Genomic DNA, 20,917 nt, shown 5'->3' on the forward strand with positions numbered 1-20,917 from the left:
GCTGGTATTTTTAAAAATTATTTTTCAGTTGTAGTTCGACACAATACTTTCATTTATTTATTTTTATGTGGTGCTAAGGATCAAACCCAGTGCCTCACACACCACTGAACCACAACCTCAGCCGAAGAGCTGGTATTTATCAGTGCTCACTGGAGGCCAGGCACTGAGCTAAACGCCCTGATGCTCATACTTGATCTTATGGGCAAAGCACATGTTCTTTTCGATCATCCACCTATTACAAACAGGAAAACTGAGCCAGAGAGTTTTAAAATAACTCACCTAGGGCCACAGAGCTAGGAAGTAGTGGCGCAGGATTCAAATAGGTGGTCAGGCTCCTCAACTGCTCCCAGGACAGAATAAGAACACTGACCCCATGATTGTCATCACCAGTGGGCACACACCTTGCACCTCAAACATCATACCTCCCAAGCAGAACGTGGCTGGCCTCCAAACCTGCCACCCACCCAGTCTCCTAAGGCTAAGAGCTGGGAGTTGCTTGCAGTTCCTCTATTTCTGTCAAGCCCACAGCCAACTCCTCAGCACTGAAGCCCTCCCCTCCACTGCTGCCCCCTCCCAAGCACCACCGGCTCTTGCCTGGACCATCGCGACAGCTCCAACAACATCCCCGCCTCCATGCCTGCTCCCTACATTTTCTACACAACAGAGTGATTTTGTATCAATGAAATCATGCCGTTCCCCTACTTAAATCCCTCCACTGGCCTCTCATTTTGCTGAATAGAATCCACACCTAACATTGGGGCCTGCAAACCTGAAGGGAAGCAGCTTACCCTCACCTCCTGCTTCACCTGACAGGAGGCTCCTCCCTGTCCCTTGCTTTCTGGCCACACCCCCTTTCCCTTTTCAAATCAGTAAACTTTGTTTCCAGGTGTGGCAGAGCAGATGGCTACCTGTCCCTCAGAAGTTCATGCTGCCCCTTCTGTAGGATTCCCCATTGGCCAAACTGTTGCCAAGAGACAGAAGTGGGGCTGATATGTGTTTCTTCCAGGCTGACACTTAGGGAACAGGTCACCTACCCTACACTTTACCCCTTCCCTCTAGCCAAAAGCACAGGACTCTGAGGCCCTGGAGGTGACACAGCTTCTATATGGAAAGAAACTGTGTCCCCAAACTGCCACATGGAGGAAAGCTACTGGTTATGTAATCAGGAGCCGCAAACAGGAGTTTACACAAGTAAGAAATAACCTTCCATTTGAGATGCCGCGCAATGGAATTTAGTTGATACGGCAGCTGGAGTTACCCTAAGACAGAGACACAGTCCCTGAATTCCCACCTCAACAGCCACCCTGTCACCTCATCACCTCATTCAATGTGGCATTAGTTATTATTTGGTATGTTTCTCATTTACTTGATATCTGCCTTTCTCAACTAGAACATTGTATTCCTGGGAGCCATGTATGACCTTAGCCACTTGATTTACTCCTATATTTCCAGAACCCCAAAAAGTGTCTTGTACAGAACAGGAAACCAATAAATACTCTGTACTGAATGAATGAGTAAATGAACATGCTCATACATAGCTACTGAATTGAACAGGAGGAGCAGGGGTTGTCAGGCATGTTCACCCAGGAGAGTGGCACTTGTCTCCTGAGCAAAGCTACCTGCCCCTCCCTCCTCTCTTTTCTGGTACTTATGTAAATGTTCTTTTCTCCTATTCCCCAGAGAGTTCCCCAACACACACACACACACACACACACACACACACACACACACAAGCGTGTGCTCACTGCCTGCCTTCTTTCTCTGCTTTTTCTTCATACTACACACTTCTATATCTTTTATTTAGTTACTCAGTTCATTCTTTGTCCTAATCCCTCCCAGCTAACGAGAACTCCACGCGGGCAGGGGCTTTGGTCTACTTTGTTCACTGGAGGGCCTGGCCACACAAAGGTACTCAATTAATATTTGGGGCACAGAGGGCGGGAGGGAAGGAGCAGAGAGAGAGAGGAAGATAACTGGTCTGTGAGGGAAGAGGCAGGTAGATACCTGGGTGGGATAATATGGGGTTTATACTAGAACAAGAGAACAGCAGGTGCACGGGCAGAAGAGAGAACCTCTCACTTCTACCGCGGCAGGCACTTCTGAGTGAAGGTTGGGAGTCTGACTCTTACTGTGTTTTCTGTGCTGCAGCTCTGTGATGAAGTAATGCAGCACCGACATGACGTCGCTGCTCTCACAGGTGCTTCCCACAAAATGAGGGATGATCAACACGCTCGGATACTTGTTTCTGAAATGATTCACAAAGTTGGCAAGCAGAGTGGACTTCCCGCAGCCACGTTCTCCAGACAAGAGCAAAATAGACTTGGAGGCTGGAAGAGGATTTATTCTAGAAAAAAAGGGGGGGGGGGGGATAAAATGTAGTCAAGATTATTTACCAAGGAAGAGAGGAGGGAAGACATTGTCCTGCATACATTTTGACTACAAGAGATAAGAAGTTCTAATCTCAAAGTTGGCCTCAATTGTTTCAAAGTCTTTCACCCTCTGGGCTTTGGCTTCGACACATGTACAATTAGGAGAGTAGAGAGACAGTAACTTGGAGGGCCTCCGCAGTCACACGCACACCCTGGGGTTGTCCTGTATGAACCCAAGGCTACCGCCCCAGCCCACTGCTCTCATTCCACTACCACCAGGCTAGTCCTCGGGATAACACTACACCGGAAGAGAACGAAAAACTGAAGCACTCATACCCCAAGAATTCCCACCAATCACAAAGTCAGAAATTCAACTCAATTATCATCATTAGTGGCACACTGAGAAGTAGCCCGAAATGCAAATATGATGCATCCGCATACTTAAGGCTAGGGTCTTAATTGCTTCCTCTCAAGAAAAATAAAAAATGAAAACACCGCAAAGCAATCTGCGGCTCCTTTTCAAAATGAGACTATTGGTCTAGCTGATTGATAATTAAGACACTGCTCTGAAACTTGAAAAACCACCCTCGTCTGTTGACCTACACACACTATTCAGGAACGTACAGTACAGAACATCATTCCCAAATGGCAAAGCAAGCAAAAGCCCTGAATGTTTTCACACAACTAATCTAAAAGGACTTATTTAATTGCTGTATTTTCTTGGGCCCAACAATTTAAGTTGTTCATTTGCAATAAAATTTATTTGATTTCTCATTCACACTGAAATACTTAAAATTATAAACTAAGTGAGAAATAATCCACATACCAAAAAATTTCCTGTTTTAAAGTAGACAAGTCAGTCATTTTCATTATATTCACAAAGTTGTCATTTTTTAATTCCAGAACATTTACAGCACCACGAAGAGAATCGCTGCACCCATAAAGGGCCACCCTCACTACTCTCATCCCCAGGCGTCATGGAGCCAACAGTTTCTGTGGCTCTGTCTCTTCAAGTCTCACATTTAAAATGCATAACCTGTGTGCTTCTCCTGTAACCTTAAAAATACTGACTGAGTGTTATGATGTGTTAGCCAAATAAGTCTTCTTCCTCTTGGCATGAATTCCCAGAACCACAGACTAGTTGGCAGCTCTGAGTGGACGGCACTGGTGGCAGCTGAGCCTGGGAGAGTAATGGCAGAGCCAGTGCATCACCATCCCAACTACTGTGGGTTTATTTCAAACTGTAAAACTTGTGCAGACTAAATGAGACCCATGCTAAGAACAGAAGGATAAGGATGGAAAAACAAGAACCTCCCTGCTTTCTAGGAATAAGACCAGGAGGGACCTCACAGACAACGCAAGCTTTCTTACATTGGCATCCACTTCTCAACAACTATGGGTGGTAAAAACATGTCACCATCCAGAGTGGAGGTTTTATTGTAGAAGACACTGGTGAAACAAGTGATGGAGTACATACATTGGGAACAATAACTTGACTCCTTACACATAAACACAAATAATGATATGTCATTTTGATAAGTGCAGGCTGAATATCTGAATGTAAATATAATAATGAGCTAATGATACACGTGGAAGCTGTAAATTACATACCACTATACAAATGCAATGTACGTATTCTCCATTTTAATTTCTTCTCCTTAAAGCCCTGCCATTGTTCTTAGAATTACTTAGATCGACTTTGATGTATGGGAGAGAAAAAAGGGCAGATGCTCTGCTCTCTAGCAGTTTGTAATCTTCTTAAGGACACTGGAAGAAAGTATGTGAAATACCAAAAAAGCTTTGCAAAAGCAGAGTGGTATCTGATAAGGAAATCTAATCCAGGGTTAGCTTTTCCAGGGTCTCTCTTCTAGGATGGGATGTCCATAGAATGGGGGAGGTGAAGGTGGACACTCCAAATTTGGAGGATCACATTTACAAAAGTCAGACTGTTTTGCTTCAGCCCCATAAAGACTCTGGATTTCTTCACATCTTACCTGAGAACAGAGTCTAAATGGGAATCGGGTGCAGCATTTTTTAAATCAAGTTCCACATCCTTTAAGGCAAATCTTTCCAAGATTTCAAAGGTCCTGTTTGACTCCTTGGAAGACACAAACACTTGCTTGCACTTCTCAATAAACTCCTCATGATAGAAACGTTCAGAGCTGTGCCTGTAGTCTTTACAGTCAAAGAGATAAGTTTTAAGATCTTAGATTCATAGCTTTACATTTTCAATTGTACAGGCTTACTATAAGTGCCCAACAAGGAATCTGCCTCTATCTAGATCACCTTTTTCCCATGGTGGCGCCGTGTTTCGCAGCCCATTCTGTGTACTAATGAAAGAAAACAACAGGCAAACAATTTAATCTTCCTCAAGCTATTTGTGCCTAGAATCCTACTTAGGATACTTCATGACCTAAGAATGTCCAGGGGAAAAAAGAGGCTAGTTAGATACGTTCTGTAATCTTTCAAACTGTTAACTAAGTATAGTTATCTAATTCAGTTTTATGGGATATGTCTAGCTATGTCACAGCTTAGAGGAGTATTTCTAGGGCAAGATGCCCTAATACAGATGATAACCATGGGTATGGGTGCAGCTCTGCCACTGAGCAGGTTCCCTTAAACTCTGATAAGAGGGAGGGTCAGAAAATTGGATGATTTCTGGTTCCCTTGAGTTCCAATTTACCATAATTCCAAAATCACTACCTAATTCAAGTCAGGGGGGTTCTGGATTGCTAAAATGCCCTTCTGTCTCTGGAGACACTCCTATTCCCCAGTCTCGTTTTTGGGGAGGGTGAAGGCTATTATCAATATATATATATTTCATAAATAGATAGATAGATAGATATACACACACACATATATATACATATATATATATGGAATCTGCCTCTCTGTATCTAGATCACCTTTTTTCTTTTCATATGTATATGAAAAGAAACATAAGATAGGTTAGTCTGGTAGATTTCTAAGACACCTACCTTTTGACTCCTTATTAACTAGACTGCCCTGTGGTTCAGGTTAGTGCCAGGACAGACATGGAGACCTACAGTCCTGCCAAGGTTAGCTTCAAGTTTCAAGATCTTTGACAGAATTTGGGATGACCTTATAGTCCAATGGGTCTCTTGAACTAATCTTGAACCTCACCCATTAAGCTGAGGTATCTCCAAGTTCAGGTATTTCTAGGGATCAAGAATATTATCTGATAACTCTATACTGTCTTACATTCACCAGCTGTACAAATGGCTTATTGCTACCCTAAATAAATCTTTCAATAAGAGTAAAAATCAAAGACCAAGAAGAATACTATGGAGAAATAAGGTGACCTTAACCCAAGTACACAGAAAAGGTTGATTCTTATACATATTAGTGAATATTAATCAAAGAATGTGATCCAGATTGTGATTAGTAAAATAATATTAACATTTCAGTCAAATGTCCATGTTATTCTGGAACCCACTGATTATTTACTCTGGCTATTTACTCTGTGAAATGTGCTAGGCACTGTATTTAGTTGCTTCGCATGTGTAATTGCTTGCAAGGAGATTATTGTCAATCTATTTTATAAACAAAACTAAGGCTTACCAGTATTAAGTAATTTTCTCAAATTCACACAGCTTGGAACTGAAAAATCCAAGATTCTAAGGACATGCCTAGAGTCAGAATCTAAAATTCCAAGCCTACAGTAAATATTTGAGATATTTTTAGGCTGTCCAACACTCATTGACTCTACAGTAGTTTTAGTAACAGCACTAGTCCCACCCTTCCCAAAACTCAATGCATGTTATTCAGTTCACACTCCACATGCATTCCAGAGGCAGCCTATGATCCAGGATTAGCTATCAGAGCATCACATTTTCTTGGCAACAGTGATTGAGTTAAATACAAACACATGGCCTGGGTCAGGCCAATCAAAGACAGACTGGCTCAGTGCTAGGACTCTGAGCCAGTTCTGCTGAACTTGAAACTGGAGTGCTACAGTCATCTTCCTTCTATGAGGGAGAAGTCAAGGAGTTGAGCCAACATCAGAACACCAGAGCCAAGCTGAGAAACCAAAAGATCAGAGTCTAGTAATCTCATTTGAGTCACTGGATGAGGACTGAACAGAACCAGACTGAATCCTGGGTTTTGCAGTTATATGTACTATAAGGTTCCTTTTTGTGGAGGCCAGTTGGAATCTCTTATAACCAAAAGCACTGTGACTGATAACAATGTTCTCCCTGCAGGGTCCAGAATGATTTGGCTTGTAGGCAGAGTTTTGTGTGATTAGCACAGGTGAGTTTTCAATGCCACACCCAGCACTGAATTTGAATGACCTTATGTGGGTCAATATTCTGTGGCTCATCTCCCATCCATCTGCTTGCTATCATATTATACGGACTGTTGCCCACCTGGTCCCGGAAAGCATCTACTACCATTTTGCACCCCCACATTAATTAGGCCTTACATCAGTAATTCATAACATTTTGGAGTCACTGAATCTTTTGAGATTTTGAGGATCTGATCAAAGACACAAGCCATATTCTCACCCCTCCAAAAAAAAATACATGCATACAAAAATTCCATTTTTAATATTATTTTAGGGGTGTCACAGATCCCTCCTAAAGTTTGTCTAGGTGAAGATTCTCTACCATATTTTGACATTGCTCTTCCTGTTCTATCTTGGCACATATTCTCAAAACACCATTTTCAAAAATAAAGTTAATCATTTCATTTACAGGCAATCTGATATGAGCTAGTGCTTCATCAAACTGTAGCATGCATTCAATCTCCTGGTCATCGTGTTAATTTAGATTGAGAGGACCTGAAATGGTGCCTAAGATTCTGCATTTCTAACAAGCCTCCAGAGTCGATAGTCCATGGATTACACTCTAAGGAGTTAAGATAAAGGAGAACAGGCATGGATCTTAGAATCAGAGGGCTGTGGGTTCAAATCTTGGATTGGTCACTTATGTGACCTGGGTAAGTCATTTGACCACTATGTAGCAGCTTTCAATTGTTTATCTGCAGAATCATAATTATTATACCTACCTTGCAGGGCTAAACTTTAAAGATTGAATGTAGTAATATACACAAACCACCAACTAAGAAAGCTCTCTTCCCTTTGGCTCGGGGTTTCTCAGTGTTGGCACTGCTGACAGGGCACGCTGGATGATGTTTACTATAGAGGCTGTCCTGTGCACTGGAGAATGGAAAGCAACTCTGGCCTCTACCACCAGATGCCAGGAGCTCTCCCCTAATTATGACCACCAAAAATGTCTCCAGATAAGGTAAATGTCTAGCAGGGACAGGATAATGTTGGCACTGGTCAAGAATCTGCTTTAGATCTACACATTAACTCCAGATATTCTGGGTCTTCTCTGAGTTCTTTAACTTCCTAACTCCTCCTCCATGACCCATCTAGCTCCCATTTTCAGTTTCAAAAATCTTCAAAATGGAAAAATACATGTTGCATAAAATGCATAATATTAAATGCTTAAGGAATATTTTCAATCATTTAAAAATTCCTTTCCTAGGAAGACATACAAAACATTAACCTATGTCTCTACATTCACTCACCGATATTTTTGACCATTAAAGTGACCGGGTTAAGTTTTTCTATTACAGCCGACCAGTCCTTGAAAACCAGTTCACCCAACTCATGGAGATCTTTATAAAATCTGACGGGAAGCCCTTTACTAATGATCTTGGCCTTTAGCCTTCCAATCTTCAATTTTTCCTCTTCATTCACCAGAGCACCTGAGGACTGACTCTCCTCCTTTTCGCCACTTAAAATCTTCAGCAGCATAGTCCTGGTCCTGAAGTAAAAATACTGAAATTGTGACTGCTTCCGAAATGCTGCCTGGATGATCTCAAACTCCGTCAGGCTGCAGTTGGGAGTCTCTAGGACCCAAGGATAACCATTTTTTGCAGCCACATAGAGATTCTGTTCTGCTTTGGATAAACTTGACAGGTCTGTTGCTTTGGAGAACATGAAAGGTGAGTGGTCAGGAAGGAAGTCCCCGTAGGTCTGACCCAACATGCAGATGAAAAAGGGAAAGCAGCTGTTCACATAGTCGAGACAGAGCTTCAGCTGCTGCGACAGGAGACAGCAACACTGTCTAAACAGGTTGGCTGGCAAAGACTTCTGGGCCTTCAAGACTGACCATCTCAGGTCCATAGCTTTGAAGTATGTACCCCGGGAATGGCAGAGTTCATTAAGCTGAGGGAAGATGTTGGTTGCCAAAAAGTTCCTCTCTTCTTGAAAATCATTCAGAGTAGAGCAGATGTAAGGCCGAATGGGTTTCTGGGGCTTTAAAGTGAATTGGGTGTCTCTTTCTACATTCTCATTTGCCTTCTGGTTCATTTCACTTTGCTCAGGGAAGACATCACACTTAAAATAGGACAGTTTTCATCCTGGGGCAGCCTCCAATCTCCACTGCTTTTAAGTCTTTCTCCTAATTATGCTTGCTATGAACAGATGGAAATCTTTCCCCAATATTGTTCCTTTGTATCATCATTTGAGGATGAGAGAGGTCCACCATTTGAAGGTCAGAGTCCGGGAAAAAATCTTGATTGTTAGTACTGAAAAAGAAAAAAACATAATCATTTTGGAATTACAGGGAGATCCCATCTCCTTGCTTCCCCCAAAGCTTTTACTGAAGAACTGAGCACAAGAAGATGAGAGGGTGCTGGACACCAGGCCTCCCTTCTCCCCCAGTCTCCCATTCCACCCCCTAGGGGTTCTTAGCTAACTGCTACTTTTGCCCCATATGAATCTGCAAATTATGCACCTCAATTTGCTGATTTATAGGAAGAGAAGTTCAGAGAAGGAGCCTAATGCATGTAGGAACAGAACTAGCCAAGGAAGATTTGTGACTGTGACCAGAAGCAAGAACGAATATAGGTATAAAATGGAGGTCAGCACAGGAAAAACAAATCAAAATTATCAGAAGGTTCAAGACCAAAAATGTGGCTGGCAGCTGAGAGGAAGTCTGGCTCTAGGAATCTGGTAGAATTTGGTGATTTTTTTTTTTTAATCTTAAATTCTACAGGCTCACACATCATTCCATTCACCTACATGTGCTAGAATTTGATTCTACTGAGTTAATGGAAAAACACACCCTCTAACATTATGCTTGCAAGATGTTAAAAAAAAAAGATATAACTACCTGGTTTTATGAGCTTTTTCTTGATACAACTCATTTCCATACCAAATGTTGCCTTTTTGGTTATGTTTTTGCTTTTACTTGTGGAAGAACACAAGATGTTACAAGCATAGTGCAATTTTCTAAAAGCACAGTAACTTTTTAAAAGTGTTAACTCTTTTGCATTGAATTGTCTCAACAATCCTATGACAGAAAATAATAGCATTCCTACTTTACAGACAAAGAAACAAAAGTTCAGACAGGATAACAACATGTCCAGTCATTCAAATAGAAAAGGAGATCCAGGATCTAAACCCAGGTCAGCCTGACTCCAGAACACGAACATGATAATGCTACCATGTGACAGAGATAAGACTCTCCGTCATGAAAATCCATAAACTCATTTTTAGGAAATGGGGCAGAAAAACCCTACCCTATGAGCAATATTACAATAAATAGGTAACAATTTAGAAAAAAAAATTTAAAACACAATCTCTGGGGCTAGGGTTGTGGCTCAGTGGTAGAGCATGTGTGAGGCACTGGGTTTGATTCTCAGCACCACATATAAACCAACAAAAATAAAGGTCAAAGTTAAAAAAAAAAACAACTTTAAAAAAAAGTTAAAAAAAAAATCCCACAATCTCACACCATTTTACCAAAAAAGTTTCTAAAAGATGACAGAATAAACACCACGGTTGTTTTATTAATAGACCTCTCATCTGACACATAGGAAACTAGAGATAGATTATTGCCCTTGCAAAAATTCACCTTCTGTGATGGTGGCACACGCCAGTAATCCTAGCTACTTGGGAGGGTGAGGCAAGAAGATCACAAGTTCAAAACCAGCCTCAGGAACTTAGTGAGTCCCTAAACAGTTTATTAAGACCCTCTCTCAATATTAAAAAAAAAAAAAGAGAGAGAGAGAGAGAGAGAGAGAGAGAGAGAGAGACCTGGGGATGCAGCTCAGTATAAGGCTGGGTTAAATTCTCATTACCAAGGAAAAAAATTTTTTTTCTGAAGAAAAATAAATCAGTGAAATTGGAAATACGAGAATGAAAAACATGGGGCTAGGGTTGTGGCTCAGCTGTAGAGCACTTTCCTAGCACGGATGAGGCACTGGGTTTGATCCTCAGCACCACATAAAACACAGATAAATAAAAAATAAAGGTTAAATTCTTTAAAAAAAAAAGAATGAAAAATATGTAAACTGAAGTACATGTCACAGGCAAGACAAAAAGACTGAAAGAAACCAAGTAAAGCCTCAATAATGTGGGGCAATATCAAGGGTTCTCAAAGTGGCAACCCAGAAGGAGAGGAGAAAGAGAAAAGGACAGAAAACAATACTTGAAGAAACAACTCCTAAGAAAATTCCAAATATGATGAAACCTGTACACCCACAGATCCACAAAGCTCAATTCTAAGCAGAATAAACATAAAATCATGAAAAGGAACTCAGAATTGAATGCCTGTAAAAAACAGTGATTTTTTAAAATCTATAAAGCAGTAAGAGAATACAAAGCCATACTCTCTAGGGACTTCTGTGGATCCTGGCTGATAATGGAAAACTTAACAATATCATAGAATAGTAACAGGCCCTTGGCCTCAGCAGTGAAGAAAGGGCTTCACCTTGCCTCCCCATGCACAGACACAGTTTAGCTTAAACCCTGAAAACTCTAGACCTCTTGTACAGACTCTGGGAGATTCTTTTGAGAAGACCTAGGTAGTTCCCACAGGAAAGCAAGATAACCTCTGCTTCCCTCCTGGGGGGGACCCACACCCACATCCCAGATCTGCTGGTCTCAGAGGATCTTCACCATAACAGGGGAAATAATAAAGTGTATCAAAAGACTTCTGGGTGTTTCCTTTCCTCCTTGGGATGCAGAAATCCAAGAGATTGCTTCAACCACCCTAATAATGAGAAAAACCCAGAATGACTATAAAATTAAAATTTTTCTTGAGCTGATCAGAAAGGTCCTAAGGTAAACAAGTAAACTGGATTCAAAAGAGGGACAAGTCCCTTCAAGGACAGATGGGACACATAAAGTGACACACATGTGGCAGAGCATAGGAGAAAAGCTACCATCAAATCAAGGAAGAGGACATCAACCACAAATATCAATTCTTAGGAATTAAAGGCCGAGAGTCCAAGGGTCTAGAATAGAGGAGTCCATACGTAAGGAAGCTCACAAGCCCTGTTCCATGGGAGAAAAAACACTGAGGACAGGGACAGGAGACCAGACAGAGCGCTGTTGGTGGTGCAGGCCCATAGGAAGTGATTGGCAGGTGCCATGGGAGAGCAAGAAGCCCTGCTCACACCCCCAGACCCTCTCCAAAGTACAGACCTTAAGTCAATGCGAGAAGAGCACAGTTTCTGAGCACAGACCAAGAACCACTGCCAACTGTGGCTGGGGCAAGAGAGAAGGAAAACTCCTCTAACCCTTGGGAGAAGCAGGAAACCATCTTGAGCTCAGGACGCAGTGCTGATGCCAAGCAGAGGTTTAACACACCTCCCCGAGGGGCAGGAGACTCTAGCCTCCTTGGACACACGGACACACACACACACACACACACACACACAGAGTTTGGATGCCTGGGGGAGATCCTGGGGGGATCCTGCCAGGCAGGAACCCGGAAGAGAGCCTTGCCCAGTACCAAAGCACTCAGGCCAGTCTCACACTGAAAGGCCAAGGACGATAGCGAGCCCCGCTCCAGCTTGGTGAGTTGGCACCAAGTAACCAGAAACAGAGTCTACCATGGCAGCAGGGAAGACCATGAGCACAGAGGGGACACCGGGAAAAGTGAACCTGTGGGACAGCTGGAAGCCAAGAGCTGACAGCAGCTCTCAGAAAAACTCCCTGGACTGCCACCCTACACAAGGTGGCAGCAGCTCAGCACCAGAGGAATCTGAGGCCTCAGCTGCAGGGAAGGTCACGACAGGGACAATGAAAGCTAAACCAGATCAATCTTAACAGCATTGACTCAACTCTCACGCTCACAGACTGACGGAGACAAGTTCATTTTCCCAGAGATAAATACAATCTATCTTACTGTATTAGTCGACTTTTCATTGCTTTGACCAAAATACCTGACAAGAACAACTTTCAGGAGGAAAAGTTTAATTTGGGCTCACAATGTCAGAGGTTCAGTCCATAGTTGGCCAGCTCCATTGCTCTGGACTCGAGGTGAGGCAGAACATCAGGCAGAAGGGCCCAGCGGAAGGAGACTACTACTCCAGTCACGGCAGGCAGGAAGCAGAGAATGTGGGAGAAGCTGCACACTTCCAGGGCATATCCTCAGTGACCCATCTCCTCCAGCCATGCCCCACCTGTCCACAGTTACCACCCAGTTGGTACAAACTAGGATGGACTGATTTGGTTACATGTTCATAATCTAATCACTATACCCCTGAATATTCCTGCATTAACATAAGAGCTTTTGAGAGACACCTCATATCCAAACTATAACACTGAGCCTCAACCAGTTCTAATATAATGTCTAGATTTTAATTTAAAAATCATGGACATACAAATATGCTATAAGAAAACAAATCCATCATTGCCAAATATGGCGGCACACACATGTAATCCCAGCAAGTTGGGAGGCTGAGGCAGGAGGAGCATAAGACCAAGACCAGCCTCAGCACCTTAGCAAAATCCTGTTTCAGAATAAAGTTTTAAAAATTGGAGATAGAGCTCAGTGGGAGAGCACTTCCCCAGCATATTCCCTGGTTCAATCCCAGTACAGAAAAAAAAAAAAAAAATCCATCATCAATAGATAGATCAATCCACAGAACCACACTCAGATATGATCCAGATGCTGAATTTTTCAGACAAGTTTTAAGTAGCTATGATTAAAAGGTTAAAAAATTCTATGAAAAAGATGTGACACATGCATATAAATAGGTGTGAATTTTCAGTAAAAAGATGGAAACTATGATAAAGAATAAAATGGAAATACTAGCCAGGTATGGTGGCACATGCCTGTAATCCCAGCAGCTGGAGAGGCTGAGGCAGGAGGAGTACAAGTTCAAAGCCAGCTTCAGAAACTTAGAGACACTGTCTCAAAATAAAAAATGAAGAGTGCTGGGACACAGCTCAGTACTAGAGAACTCCTGGGTTCAATTTCCAGAAATCACTCCCCCCACAAAAAGGAAGTACTAGAGAAAAAAAAATGTCAGAGATAAAACAAAAACTTCATTAGTCTTATCTAAAGACTAAATACAATAGAAGAAAGAATCAGTGGACATGAAGACAGGATAAGAGAAATCTAAAATAAAACACAAAGAGAAAATACAGAGGGGAAAACCCACCAAGTACCCAAGAGTTGTGAGAACAACTTTATCCACTTCAACAGACATGCAATTGGAGTAACCAGAAGAAAGTGAAATAAGCAGAAGAAATATTTGAAGAAAAAATGGCTAGGAATATACCCAAAATAATGAAAGACACCAAACCACCAATCCAAGTATCTCAGATAAACTCCACCAACGTGAACATGCAAAAAATAAAAAGAGGAAAATAAATAAATAAAACACCTAGACAACATTGCACAGAGAAACAAAGATAAAAATTACAGAGGCTTTCTTATGAGACTAAACAAGTCCTAAGATAATTGAGCAATTCCTTTAAAGTACCACAAACACTGAAAGGCAAAAAAAAAAAATTCTGTCAGCACAGAATTCTATAACCAGTGAAAAATCTCTATCAAAAATGAAGGGAAACTAAGACTTTTTCAGATAAAAAACAAGAGTGACTGCCAGCAGGTCTATGCTATAATAAATGTTAAAGGAAGTTTTCCAGAGAGGAGTGTGATACAGAAACTTGGATCTACCCAAAGTAATAAAGAGTTCTGAAATGGTAAAATTGAAAGACATTTTTCTTATATTAATCACTCCAAAAATAACTGACAGCTGAAGGAAAAAACAGCCACAGTACATTGTGGGGTTTATAGCACACATAAAGGTAGAAGCCAAGATGCCAGCAGAGGATGAGGCGAGGTTGCGGGGGTACTTGTCTAAGGCTCTTTCTTACACTACATGTAAAATGGCACAATATTTGAATGTAGACAGTAATCAATTAAAGGCATATGTTGTAAACCCTTGAACAACTAATAAACACCTTAACAAGGAACATGACCAATGAACCAACAGGAGAGATAAACTGGAAATAATCAGTACCAAAAAGTGAAGAGAAAGAGAAGAACAAAATAAAAAATTATACCCAGCTGGGAGCTCAGTTGTGACTCAACAGCAGAGCACTTGCCTAGCACTTGTGACAACTGGGTTCAATCCTCAGCACCATATAAAAAATAAATAAGTAAAATAAAGGTATGGTGTCCATCTACAACTAAAAATATTTTTTAAAAACCCAGCTGGGACAAATTTCAGGAAACAATTAGCAAGATAGCAGAACTTAAATTTAATAATATAAATGATTAAATCAGATGTAATAAGTACAACTTTAAGGAAAAGAGTATCAGATAAGATAAAAAATCAAGACTCTAATATATGCTTAGAAGAAAGGCCCTCTAAATGTAAAGAGATAGGATAAATGAAAAGGCTGGAGCCAGGTGCAGTAGGGGTACACACCTGTAGTCCCAGCTCCTTGGGAGGCTGAGGCAGGAGGATCACTTGAGCCTCACAACATAGTGAGACCTCATTAAAAAAAAGCGGGGGGAGGAGATAGAAATGGATGTACTGTGCAAATACATGGCAAAGTAACCTGGTAGGACCATATTATAATCATATTCTAATATATTTATATAGTAATTATTATACCATTATTCATTAAAAAGTCTTTGAACAGAACAAGGAATAGACAGTGACAAAGCCCAATGATAAACTCATAGGTCAAAGAGGAAGCTAAATAAATTAGAATGGTGACAGAAAGCAGCTCATTTGTCACCTGTTGCAGATTTGGGGAGGAAATAAACTGGAAGAGGCACAGGGGATCTCTTTGGGATGATGGAAATGTTCTATATGGGGTAGATATTCATCAAAGCTTATGACCTGAACAGTTAAATTCTGCCAAAGAAAAGGTGGTTATTTAAAAGTCGAGAACACACAGCAAGGGAAAATGCTTATAAATAAGAATTTCGTGAAAAGGAACAAAAATGAGTATAAACCATGATAATTAAAGTGTTAATATAACACTGCTCAAGATGGGAGACAGCACAGTATAGAGGCCAAAGGTCTAAGCTCAGAAGACCAATTCCCTGGATTCAAGTCCTTACAGTAAATTTCTTAAATTTCTTAAATTTACTGTGCCTCAATTTCCTCATCTGTAATATAGGCATAACACTACATCAGAGTGGTTGAGAAGTAAGTTATTAAATGCACAATGCTTAAGACACTGCCTAGGAAGAAACAATATTTATTGTTATTATTAAGTGAATGCACACAAGAAAGAAAAGTTCAAAATAAAAAGATAGCAGCTATTTTCAAATGGTGAGATTATGGCAAAAGTGTTTCTCTAATCAAAATTATAGTTCTATTACTGTCTAGTTAAAATCTAAAATTAAATTAAAAAATCATTATCTCTATACCCTGCTTCACACTGCTGAAAAGAATCTGTTCAATTTTTGTAGGACAGGGAGAGGGGTTAACTGAAAAACATTAAAAGCTTAAAAAAGACCTGAATGAAGGAAACAATTGTTTTTGAGTAGACAGAAGAAACAGAAAGTAGGGTGAGACTTTATATTTCTTTATAACAATTTAACCCCAAAAAATGTTTGGGTTGCTAGAACTTTGCTAGAAATTTTTCATTACTGAATGGAAAATTCTCATCATGTAACACATATAGACATTGATCATATGCATTAAAAACAATGTGACTAAATTCTAGTTCTCTTTTTATTGAAAAGGGAAATTAACTTTTAGAGAGATATTGAGGACAAACTTGTACCAAACTGACTTTCTCTTGGTATAGTAAGAAAGACTGACACAGAATTGAAACCCTTCAACCTCTGCACTAGGGAGTCAAGGCTATCTATGTCATGTCGCTGGTCCACCTAATGGCACCAATAGCTTCACGGGGGTACCTCCTGTGCTGAGAGGTACACTTTCAGAGGTTAAGTGTGGATTTTTGCAGTTACTTAAACCCTGCCTTGGGGGTCTGACATTAATTTTTATAGCAGTAATGGCAGACCTTAAATAATAAGTACCTCGTAAACTTTTTGCTTTTTTAATTTCTCTTTTCACACTACCAGGGTGAACTTCTCATTAAGAACTATCCTTTCCAACGTTATTTCTGAATCAAGTTATCATTGTTTAATTTTTATTTTAGAATCATGAATATTAAACATTTGAGATGGATAACCAGTCAAGGGTAGCATCATTTATGAAATAAACTATCTTTCACCCCCTGAATTGAGATCTCACTTTTGTCACGTATTAAATTGAAACAACTTGTTTTTGGATTCTCTCTTTTGTTGTACTAATTTGTTTGTATATTCAAATACGGTTAGGCATTTATCATTCTTTTTGACTGGACTGCCTCTAAATTCTCTTCCCCTTCTTCCTGTATTGGAGAAATCCCCAACTTAGGATTCTGAGCCTGTCTCTCTTGAGGGAAGCTGAAAGTGCCATGTCCAACCTTTCCCAGCTTTCCTTGCAGTTAGGGTGTGGTAGCAGCCTCCCAATTGACCCCAGTGATCACTGACTTCCAGTATTCACACCCTTGCATCATCCTCTCTCTGAGTAGGGCTATTTTTAAAATGACCGTGTGTGATTTCTGAGCTTGGTTATGAGTCATCATATCTCCTGCATGGTTCTGTGTCTTGGATCCAGCCCTGATCCAGCCTCTAGATGACTTCTGCCTTGGCCAACATCTTAACTGCAAGCTCCTGAGAAACTGAGCCAGAACTACCCAGCTAAGTCCTCCTAGATTCCTGACCTACAGATACCTTGTGAGACAATAAATGTGAATGGTTCTAAGCTGCAAGCTTTGGGGTAATTTGTTACACAGCAATAGATAGTACATAGGTTATGGAACTTGATCCAAGTTCACTTGTTTTTTATTCTTTGATATTCTATTGTTTTCTTCATATTCAAACTATGTCTTTGTTAAGTTTATCCCTACATATTTTATGTATTTTGCCTCTTACACAAAATTTTTTAAAATTTCCATTTGTGTGTTATTTGCAAATTAGAGCAAGACTACTGATTTTTATAGATTTAGCATCAAGTCAGTAATATACCAGTTTTTCATATTCATTCTCAATATTTTTAAAAAGCTAGAGTCTCTTGAGTTTCTGGGGTATACAGTCCTGTCAGACCCTCAAGAGTTTGGGACAATACTGATAATAGTGGGCATCTCTGTCTGGTTCCTGATTCTTACTGAAATGGTTTTTAGTGTTTTTGTTGTCCAGAATGACAGTTGCTGTTGGTTTTCTTTAATTGAGAAACTATCAGATTGTACACTTAAAAAGAGTTTTTTTTAATTAAAAACGTTTTTATTGAAAATATCCATCTCAATAAATGTTTGAGATGGGTAACCAGTCAGGGCTAGCATCGTTCATGAAATAAACTATCTTTTGTCCCCTGAACTGAAATCTCACTTTCGTTACATATTAAATTGAAACCACTTATTTTTGGATTCTCTCTTTTGTTAGACTGATTTGTGTTTTTTATTTTAAAAATCATCCTTTTAAAGTGTACACTTTGACAGTCTTAACCACCACCAGTATCAAGATTAAGAGCATTTCCATCAGTCCCCAAAGTTTGCTGACACTACTTTGCCAGGCATTTTTTTTTTACTTCATTTTACTTCATTTTAAACAAGACACTTACACTTACGATGCAACTCCATTGTTGATATTAGCTGAAGTTCAATAGAGATTGTGTCTATACTGTTTATCTATGTATTTCCAGTCCCTCGCATAATACCTGGCACATACCAGCTCCTCAACATTTGCTGAATGAAGGATCAAAGGAAGGGACCAGTCAACAAACCAGTTCACGGTGCTGCTTGCCCCACTTGTCAATGCTCCCTGATGCCACCTGCTCTCCTGCCTTGGTCTCCTATATTCTCCTTGACTGCTGGATAGCCATTCATTTCTGCTAACTGCATTCCTTTGCCTATCTGATTTTTCCTTCCAAGTTTAACTGCAAGGTAGGGTGCTATCCAGTGGCATTCAAGAAGCAGCATAACAATAAAGTAGTTGTTTCCAATACAGTGTCAAAGAGAAAAAATAAAAATGGGAAGCAAGAAAATCGGATGGAAAGGTTACAAACTACCTGGGAGTGCAGTTCTGGGGGAGATAGGCCAAAATAGGCACTAGGGATCAGTGACACATTAAAAGTCAAAAGAGGTGAAGAGAAGGGGGTTGAGGGGACATCAAGACTAGGAAAACAGGAATCTGCCCACTTCTTTTACAGGGTGCTGTGTCAGAGATCTTGTCTTGAAAGAGCAGAGCTGAGTCAGCCATCTTCTGCCAGCCTAGTGTTTTGTGCTCTGCCTACCCCAGGAATTCACACAATATCTGCAAAAACTTCTTCCCACAAGCAGCAGCTCTATTTTGGAAGGCACTTCTCATTCTCAGTTCCCTCCAGGTGCAGCACAAACTACCCACCAGTGACCAGTTAAGATGGCATTCACAGTTTCAGAACTGAGGGCTTACTTGTTCATAACTAGAGAAAAAGATGAAGAAGTTGAGCTATCAAATGCAGAAAAGTGATGGAACTCATTTTTTTTCTAAAAACAAAAAAAAAGTTAAAATATACAACATCTAATTTAGATTTCTCGAAGTAATCAACACCCTAGTATCCTCTCAACAACAAAAATGTAAGCACAGAAGCAGAGACCTGCTTTGCAAGTTACCCTCTGCTTACTAACAACAAATGTAGGTAAATTGGGCAGATGTAAATAAGGCATCACCACAATATGAAAACCATCAACCACAAATCAAGATTGGCAAACCTAAATATGGAAAGTTGTAGAAGACAATGACCTGGGCTGGGGCTGTAGCTCAGTGGCAGAGCGCTTGCTTAGCACGTGTGAAGCACCGGGTTCGATGCTTAGCCCACATTAGAATAAACAAATAAGTCATTCCGTCTTTCCACAACTACAAAAAATAATTAAAAAAAAAAAAAGACAATGACCGACTGTCATCTAAAAGTTTGTGTTCAGGAATTCCGATGGTTATCTGAAAACAAATTCGAAGTTCCATTTTGCTGGAGGAAGCAATAGGGGTGTGTGTGTTGGAGAAGAAGCACGAGTGACGGTGGGGAGTTGGTAAGAACAAGATTAAAGAGACATAGAAAATATTTCCGTAGGTACAAGCTTGAGGTGAGGGACTTCCCTCACAGGAAAGACACCTGGTGTTCTACGCGCCTTCCTGAAGGCGGACAGGGTATTTCGAAGAAGCTACAAGGCGGCAATTCTGTTCTCATTTGCAGCACCGCAGGTTTTGCTTTCAAATATCTGCAGGTGTGTCCTTTCCTTTTCTGTGCTAGAACGGACTTTATCACCACGCTCTCCACCCGATTTACAGCAGGGGCTTTAGGACCTCCAGGTGGCCGGCCCGCTTTGTACTTGTGGGGGAGTCAAAAAGCCTCTTAAGTTGCTAGAGATTTCCCGCGGGGGAGGGGAACCCCATCACCCTCTTCTGCAAACCAAAGGCTTGGGGAGTCCGGCCACAGAATGCGCAGCAGAGGAGGTGAAGGCTCCAGGTGCCCTAAGTGACGCGCTGGATGCCAGATTCGGAAAGGTCTGCTCCCGAGCCGGGGCAGAACACTGACTCAGGCCCACCCCCAGAACACAGGGTGGCCTTGGCCAAGGCAGCGGCCTTCTGAAAGCTGAGTACACTGGGGCCTTGGCAAGAGCACACATGTCTGCTGCAGTCAGAACGGGGTATAAATCCTAAAACTCGCAGGACAGAGTTCCCGCAAAGAGACGCTGGGAGAATGTGAAAGGGCCAAACTACGCAGTTGGCCCAGAGGCCGAAGACTACGATTCCCAGCATTCAAAACAGCGTGGGCCTCGTACGTTGCACGCCGGGAGCTGTGGTTTCTCACCACCCCAATCCGAAAGCGTTCCGGAAGATCTTCAGCCCCTCACGTTTCTCTTTTCTGAGAAGCACTGCCAAATAGAAAGCTGGCAGCGAACGTCGGGCTGGAAGGGCTCTCTCCAGAGAAGAAAAACGTAAAAAACGCGTTGCCATGGCTACCGTTTCCCCTGGTCACGGAATAAACGCTCTCTAGGATCCGGAAGTGGTTCCGCCGCGACCCCTCGAAGAGGATGGACGTGTTGTGCGCTACGTTCATTGGACGGCTTCCCTCAGAGGCCAAGTCTTCCCAGGCAAAGGGGTGGTCCCGCGTGTGAGGGGCCCGCGGAGCCATTTGATTGGAGAAAAGCTTCTACGCGAAACCAATCGGAAGGAGCCACGCTTCGGGCATCGGACACCGCACCTGGACAGCTCCGATTG

At 41.4% G+C, this 20,917-nt stretch overlaps 1 protein-coding gene across 4 annotated transcripts in view; it reads right to left on the reverse strand.

Moving 5' to 3' along the window:
- Nucleotides 1-20,757, reverse strand: part of LOC124982609 (putative tetratricopeptide repeat protein 41) — a 76,836-nt gene extending 56,079 nt beyond the window's left edge. For 2 of the 4 annotated variants that reach the window (XM_047549539.1, XM_047549540.1), the window contains exons 1-4: nt 18,282-18,692; nt 7,926-8,930; nt 4,364-4,544; nt 2,130-2,344 (exon numbers count right to left, since the gene is read on the reverse strand). In XM_047549539.1, the coding sequence (XP_047405495.1) occupies nt 2,130-2,344; nt 4,364-4,544; nt 7,926-8,712 (1,183 nt within the window). In that variant the 5' untranslated portion in view covers nt 8,713-8,930; nt 18,282-18,692. Of the gene's footprint in view, nt 1-2,129; nt 2,345-4,363; nt 4,545-7,925; nt 8,931-18,281; nt 18,693-18,858; nt 18,926-20,659 lie in introns of those variants that run through there. The other 2 variants (XM_047549537.1, XM_047549538.1) reach the window with 2 other exon arrangements.
- Between the last annotated feature and the right edge of the window lie 160 nt (nt 20,758-20,917).

The sequence above is a fragment of the Sciurus carolinensis genome, chromosome 4 (assembly GCF_902686445.1).
Source record: "Sciurus carolinensis chromosome 4, mSciCar1.2, whole genome shotgun sequence".
In the NCBI taxonomy this organism is placed as follows: domain Eukaryota; kingdom Metazoa; phylum Chordata; class Mammalia; order Rodentia; family Sciuridae; genus Sciurus; species Sciurus carolinensis.